Source organism: Echinococcus granulosus, assembly GCF_000524195.1.
Source record: "Echinococcus granulosus chromosome Unknown EG_S00201, whole genome shotgun sequence".
Classification (NCBI taxonomy): Eukaryota; Metazoa; Platyhelminthes; class Cestoda; order Cyclophyllidea; family Taeniidae; genus Echinococcus; species Echinococcus granulosus.
This window is the reverse complement of record NW_020170581.1, coordinates 35,374-43,002: the sequence shown is the minus strand read 5'-3', so window position 1 is coordinate 43,002 and position 7,629 is coordinate 35,374. Positions and strand designations below refer to the sequence as shown.

The 7,629-nt window shown below is 42.7% G+C and overlaps 2 protein-coding genes across 2 annotated transcripts; one reads left to right on the top strand and one right to left on the bottom strand. All coding sequences in view use genetic code 11, as the record gives it.

The window, feature by feature from the left end:
* Positions 1-1,378: 1,378 nt before the first annotated feature.
* On the top strand, positions 1,379-3,713 carry EGR_10239 (SET and MYND domain-containing protein; the record flags this gene model as incomplete). The annotated part of the gene is made up of 3 exons (XM_024499488.1): positions 1,379-2,375; positions 2,831-3,104; positions 3,473-3,713. 3 exons carry the CDS (start codon positions 1,379-1,381, stop codon positions 3,711-3,713), a joined length of 1,512 nt encoding a protein of 503 aa, XP_024346097.1.
* A 357-nt stretch (positions 3,714-4,070) lies between these two features.
* Positions 4,071-7,038, bottom strand: EGR_10238 (Putative acid phosphatase; the record flags this gene model as incomplete). Its single annotated transcript, XM_024499487.1, has 5 exons — positions 4,071-4,458; positions 4,829-5,231; positions 5,704-5,971; positions 6,427-6,701; positions 6,960-7,038. 5 exons carry the CDS (start codon positions 7,036-7,038, stop codon positions 4,071-4,073), a joined length of 1,413 nt encoding a protein of 470 aa, XP_024346096.1.
* Between the last annotated feature and the right edge of the window lie 591 nt (positions 7,039-7,629).

The following is a 7,629-nucleotide window of genomic DNA, read 5'->3' as shown; positions in this document are numbered from 1 at the left end:
ATATGCTACGGATGGGAGAATGGTGATGACCCCTAATAGAAGGGTTGACGTTGACGTCTACCTTCGGCATCTCCCCCAGTCCCGTGTTCTGCAGAAAAGCTATTAGCAACTGAAACGGCACTAGCCGTGAACCATCTGGAAGTTTCGTTACGGATTTCCCCTACCGTCCCCCATGGGCCTGTTTTAAATCTTGTATTCCCTTATTCAAATCTGCTTTTAGGCCAGTGTTCCTGCATCTCTCTATGGACACGCATGATGGCCGACGCAGTTCCCCGTCCTGAATGAAATCCCTAAACCGGACGAAACTTCAGACCCAGTCAAGCTGCCAAGAGGGATCAGTGACGTTGAGGTCAAGTATCCCCTTAGTTGCGCGCTAATTTGGTGACTGGCACGATTGGCTCGTGGGTGTTTCTTTACTGCACCGACTACGTTGTAATGGCTGACGCGGGAGGTTGACCTGCGGGAGCGCCGGGGACGACGCTCAAAAGAGGAAGGAGGCTATGTAATACGATAGTGGTTTATCCCTCGGTCTTGGTGAGGCGCAACTTTTGTGCTTCGAATTAGCCCCCCTGTACCTCGCTGGGTGGGCTGGCCTTTTGGGCCATGCCAATAGCCCAGACACCTCCGTGCTGAATATATATATTCTGCCCGAGTATTGTGTCTTCTTTCGTCTTAGGGGAGTCTCGGGGCGCTACAATGAATTTGCATTTTTAATAGTTTTACTTTGCTTACGCCTTTATTCATTCATTTTAGGGTAAACTTTCGGGGTAATGTTGAGTTGACTCATGCCCTCCATAAACTATGTCAAGTTTATTAATTTTAGTTTTAGAGTGAAGCAAAAGGAATTTATATTCACAAAGCAGTTTTGACTTTTTGCAGTCATCATACACTGGTAAACGCTCTATGCATGAACTGCAGACTGAAATGCAGAAATTGCAAATTTCAGCATGGTTTTCGTGTCAAATCTTACGAACATGCTCCTCTTTTGTCTGACATTTTGAATTACACTCTTTTAGTGGTCAAAAGGAAGGGCGGCGTTCGTAACTTCTGGTGTTCCTTGAAACTTCAGAAACGCTGAATTTGAGACACTGAGTATCGTTTACTGGTATGTTTGCTTATTGTGGCATCACATTTCCCCATTGCCATTTAATAACAACAAAGTGGCCTAAGTCTTTGCTTGATAGGGCCTTTGTATTCTTGAATCCGCAGCCTTTTTTGTAGTTCTACTAAAATTGCCTCATTCCTCCGGTTTGATTAAGTTCCCTTGCATGAATAAAACCAGTTCGATCGTTCAGTGGATGATTGGATTGCGTTTTCAAACTTATGTGATCATTTTTCTGTCAGGTCATTAACTTTTCCATCTGCTGACTACTAGCTTATGGAGGGAGCACCAGTGGAAGTAGTTGATGTTGGTCCCGAAAAAGGACGAGGTCTATTTACAACCAGGCCTTTAGTGGAGAACGAGGTCATTTTAGAGGAAAGACCTCTTATATGCTGCCAGTTGTCATGGAACCGATTTTACGGCTACAAAAGTTGTGACTACTGTCTTAAACCTTTGGAATCTCCACAGGATAATGCTCGCAGACTTTTGCGCGACCACAGTTTTGTCCTCCCAGTCATCCCGGGTGCAAGTGATGGACATTTTTTCGTACAGCCTTTTCAATGCTCTTCCTGTGGGGTTGAATACTGTAGTGAGGCTTGCCGTGCTGCCTCTGCAAGCGAATACCATTTCTTTATCTGCTGCCGTGGCCAAGAAAATCCATTTTTCCAACTTGAAAAAGAGTGGCGGGAGTCGCACTTGTTACCGGAAACAGGAACTATAATGCTCCTTGTGAGGATCGCTGCGGCTCATTTTAGCGCTCATTTTTGCCAATGTGAGCAAGCGCAGCATATTGTCACAGCGCTTTCTCGGTTTGTTTCTTCCCCCATTGTTGAGCTACCAAGTAGTAATGAGCATGATCCGTGCTGTTCTCCTACTTCACTGACGCATATAATGATGGGTCCAAAATTCTCGGGTAATCTTGCACGATTGCATGCCTTGTTTTTGGAGGTCTTGGGGGAGATGGTTCAGAGAACGGGCGTTTTCATATCACCAAATGAAGCGTCGAATGTGCTACAGCAGATTGGATTGCGCCAATTGCTTTCGTTATATGGCTTCAGCTCTGCCATGTGTCTGATCGGACGCAATGGGCAGGGAATTGGAACGAGCTCTTTGGGTGCTTGGGGTAAAGCTGCGGAGAAAATAATTGAAGGTAGGGGTAATCTAGTGGAGAAAAGGCAGTTCTCCGACTTTCTCGATTCCCTTTACGAAAAGCTTGACGAAACGGCTGGTGACTTTCTCGATGTTGAGGGCGTCGGTCTTTATGAACGTCAGAGTGAGTGTAATTTAAGTCGTTTTATTTGTCAATGATATTAATGGTTTTGTTACTCTGGTAAATGTTTTTCCCGACTCCATAGAAACACATTGTAGCACTGATTTTTGGTCACCTACTTTTACAAACACCCGAGTTGGCATTTGATCCATAACGTTTCAATGGTTTTATCGACACAACGTTCTGTCCCGATTTATTTTCCTTCTTGAAAAACCATTTTTGGTACAAAGATAATTTCCTTCATTCAGATTTTGCTGTGCATGTGGTAAATTTGATCATAGATATGATCAATGGTTCCAATGATACTAGATGCTTAATCTATGTCATACAGTGGGAGATTTCACACGTTATGTAACATCTTACCACAAAAGGTGGCCTAACTCTCGGTTCCCAAATGAGTGATTGCGTGTTTCCGCTGTACCAACATAATCGATTCAGGGATCGAGTGCAAATTTTAGGCCTGATTAATCATTCCTGTGAACCGAACGCTTCCGTGCGCTTCGAGTTGGGCACCAACGAATTGTCAATAGTTGCGAATGAAGACATTGGTAATCCGGGTACAGAAGTTACCATCTGCTACTTTGACGAATGCATGCTGTCACGAGGTGTGCATTCTCGAAGAAAGTATCTGCGTGAACACTATCTCTTTGTTTGTAAATGTCCTCGATGTATTCGAGAAAAAGACGACGGCGCAGAAAGTGAGACAACTGAGGAGGAAGATGACAAAGACGAGTCAATGGATGAATGATTTTTTTTGCAAATAATACCTGCTACCAAACCTGTTTGTCTTCTACTTGCTATTCGACTGTCTGCGGTACCTTGCTTGTCCGTTTTTGAACCTTTTCCCAATGGTTAGTGTCTGTGAACGATTCCAGCCTTATTCAAGTGGTTTTCTTTTAATCAGTGTTTCTGCATACATTTTACAACATTAGGAATCGCAAGTCTTTTGAAATGTCTGCGTTATTGTAATCACTTTTAAATGACAGGACCAAAGGAGCACTTTGCTCACACAGATTACGTCCTTTGAATCTACCCACTCTCTGACAACAAACTTAAGGCACGAAATACCTCAGCAACACTAATGTCCCGGCAAATTACAGTTTAATGGGCTGCTGCTTCTCGAAGTCGAGCGAAGCCGATAGGCACCAACCCAGTGTCGAAGAGCGCCGGCGCTTGCAGGCCGAGGCGGCCAAACGGAGGCGTGAAGAGGCCGCTATTCGAGGCATCGTGAATCCTGCTTCCGTTCGACGGCGCCAGGAGAAGTTAACCACCGCAGAAAACATGAGACTTTCTGATGATGTCCAACATGATGCGGGCCTCCGGTGGACTGTTTCCGTCTAGTGTATCTCTCCTGCCCTGTCGATGTTTCGAAGGCACAATAACCACCTCTCATTTTGATATAAATTCCAGGAGACTTCCCCAAACTCACTGATCCGACACGGCATTGTCCCACTTAAACAAATATTGCTTTCTCGCTTACTCGCTTTCATTACTTGAATAAAGTAAAAGTGCATAAGGAATCCGGCTAAATGTTAATGGAGGCACGAATGGTGGACAACAAACTTGTTTTGCACAAATTGGAAAATGTTACGTGGGATGGTAGAGATTCTTGACCAGATTTATCACAATTCTGTGAAAATGTGTACACTGACAAAAAGTGGGACTGCGTAATCACTGCACTCAAATCCTATGATGTGTCTACAAAATTAGGAACAAGAACCGGTAAGTTAAAAGAATGGCTATGAGGCAGAGGAGTGCGCGAATCGTGTAGCCAATGGGAAGGGCGTAGGCGAAGGCAAGGGAGGCGATAAGTGCAGAGGTTACCAGGACGGTGGTGGGGGGCGAGTTCTCATCTGTAACGCAGGCGCTCTCCATGTCTGTTGCTGCTTTGCCGCGAAGCCGGTCCTCTAGAACGTCCAGTGGGCACCAGTAGGTCTCTTCATCACCGCACATTTCGGTGGTCAGGGCAATCAGTTGCGAGGAAGCAGGCGTACTCGCATTGTGGTAGAAGAACCTCAATGCTAGCTCACCATGGACAAGTCTGTGCAGCTCCACAATTACTGCACTCGCGTACGGGGGCAAGATGCTGGAAGTAGGTTTGTAACGCACTTTAACTGCTAAATATTGGCACAAAATAGCGGCATACATTTAGCTCAACTCTATTTTTGATCCTGCATGTAAATAAGTAACCGGGGTAAATGGTGCACACACTCAAAACGAGCGACTTTCTGTCTTATGCATACTAAGGATCAGGATGGTTAGTTGGCAAATCAAAGCGCCGTAGTTTTAGTCCGAGAAAGGCGCTTTTGTTAAGGCATAACATGGTACAACGCACTAGCTTGACCTTTTCAGTTGTCAAAGTAGGTGAAATTGAGCATGATTTAACGAGTCATTTGCTTCAGTATTAAAATCGTCACATTGGTATCATCAAAAAAGCAGTCGCGGTAAGCACCTACTTGTTAAATACACCCAGGTGGCTCAAGAAGGCCGTTAGGGTAGAATCATGAGCAAAATAAGCAAATAAACGAGATTCGCTGGTAATTGGGATATCCATGTCATCAATATCTTCGGTTTCGAAACGTGGGGTGCCCCTCTCACCAAACGAGGTTTGGCGCTTCAGTGTGAGGAGAACGTGTCGCCAAAGAGGACCTCCACGAAGAAAAGTTTGGGCGGGTGTGGAGAAACGCAGCTGTTGCCTAAAGCTCAGTGCTCGGTGGCAAGCTGAGGCAAGATCAGAACTAAAAGGAAGGGACTCTCCTTTTGTGGCACGCTCCAAATTGTCCCACGTATATATCGATTCACACAATTTCCATAACTCGGGGAGGTATTTGTGCAAGGAATCAGATTCAAAACTAAATTCTGCAGAAAATGAAAGCGATAGCCTCAGAAATTTCATGTGGCCAGGTATTCGGCAATTCAAGGTGCGAATTCTCAAGTTTGAAAATATGAAATAACCAAACATTAGTCGTAAGTTTTAAAGTCAGTGAGGTTTTGGTTTTGATGATGCGTTGCATGTAAACACAAAGAGTGCTTGTAGATGATGTAGAATTTAAAAAAAAACCTGGAAAGAGCACCTTCTACAAAATGAGGTAACACTACTTCTTAATATACAAACGTAACAGTGCATCCAAGAATAGGTGTCTCAATGAGATAACTCTGGTTCTAAATATCCGCTATCGCGGGAAAAGTACTATAACCTTATAGACGGTGGTAAGTGGCGATGCCAATTAGTACCGCGTGAATTTGAAAGGTCATGAATTGTCAAGATAACCTTCAAACGTCAACCCAACAACTATTAATACTGGCTCTTGGAAAGTATGTCCCAACCCACCAGTAAGGTTCTTGAGATCCTCGAAAAGTACTCGTACGCCTTCAGCGAAATCTCTAGTAAGGTTGGAATTGAGAGCTTTTTTAAAAAGCTTGTTAAATGCTGGACATGGATAGGACATTTTGAGAAGATAATCATAACGCTTCGGAGAGGAGAAAACAGCTGGCAGGATTGGCAACTCAACCTCCGCGTTGAAATTGAGACCAAGACCAAAGTAAGTAGCGGAGAGAATCGTTCTTTCGGTTCCCGTGCTTCGAATGTGGACATAGTTCTAACAATAAAAATCCTAATCGCAATTGAAATCAGCCAAGAATTAGTCGAAATTTTAGCCTCCAAACGTATGCGCTCAAAGGTCTAAATGGTATACAGCAGACTAAGATATAGCAATAAAGACATCTTGTGGGGAAAATGCAGCCGACGATACTCAACATCCCAATCAAAGACTCCAGATGTGTGATAGTATCTACAGCTTTAGTAACCATTGGCATTATGTCAAACAAGTAGATTAGGCAAGGATTAAACGTCACATCATCAAATGACAATGGCGCGGATATTAAGTGAGCCTATCAAAAATTTCTGCATGCACTCTCTTGAATAATGCTGGACATAAAGAAGACAGTTTTACGATTGGAACATCTGTACAAATAAATTTTTCGAATATATTTTGGCAATTCTAGTTTGGACGACCAAGCTTAACAATCACACCATCAAGAACATGACGCCTACCCGCTTGAATCCTTCCCATTTTAAAAAGCTCGAATAACGTCTTCGAATAAACTTCCCCAATTCAAAATGTTGCTTTGCTCCGATTTCGGTCAACTGACAACGCATTTTCACAAATTCTTTCGGATAAGTAGGATGGCGAAGGCTGTGACAGGGGTATCTTTCACCATGTCGGGCCAAAAGAAATACGGAAAGCAAGCTTTCATTACCCTTTTGCCCCTCAATACAACCGATTACTAACAAAACCGAGAACAGCCAATAGGATACCATCATGGTTCCTATTAAAGCAACAAAAAAAAAAAACAATATTACAGGACATTCTAGAAATAGACATCAACTCTTACTGCACACGTGAAGAAGGTCGACTTCAAAATATCGAGTTTAAGAAACGACATCAATTGACTACATCCTTTTACTACAGCAACTACATTCTGACCACAGGCACCGAGACCAAACATCCCATAAAGAGAATCTTAGAATGGCAAATTGATAAGAAATATCAAATTAATATCGTCGATACATTGGGCAACAGTTACGAAGCAGGGGTATTGGGAACACGGGGCCGCACGAATGCCTTGAAAAAATTGTCATTCGCCCACTATTATCCCCTATCATCTCTCTTACAGTGCATCACAACACAATGTATGCATTTCCGAAGATGGCTAATTTTCCAAAATATTCCCACAAGTTAACAAAATTGCTATGAAATGACCAATCTAAATCTAAGAAAAGCAAGGTCAAATATATTACCGGCGTAAAAAATCTCGATTCTGTGGTTTTTATGCCCAACATTGAATAAAGATTGAACAAGAGGAAGATTAATTCTAACAACAACGCGCAAACACCCAACCAAATCTTTCATTGGCTTAAGGTAGTCAATCAAAATTTGCAAGGTTTCATGAAGGAGTAAAACGGGAATTGCTGTTTTCAAAAGTACATAAAGCAAATGACCAATAAATATTACCGAAATGCAAAAATCAAACGTTGTTTTAAAATACTCACACCTTTCAGAAAAGGGTCATTGGTCAATTAATATACTTTTAACCAGGATAGTGACTAGATCAAAATGCAAATTAACGGCTTTAAAAATGGATCAAATATGCAAAAAAGGATTACTAAAAGTAGATTATGCTTTATAAAGCTTGCGGATTAAGTCCTGAAAGCAAAGCTGGTAAAATAGGATAAAATTAGACTGATTAAATAATG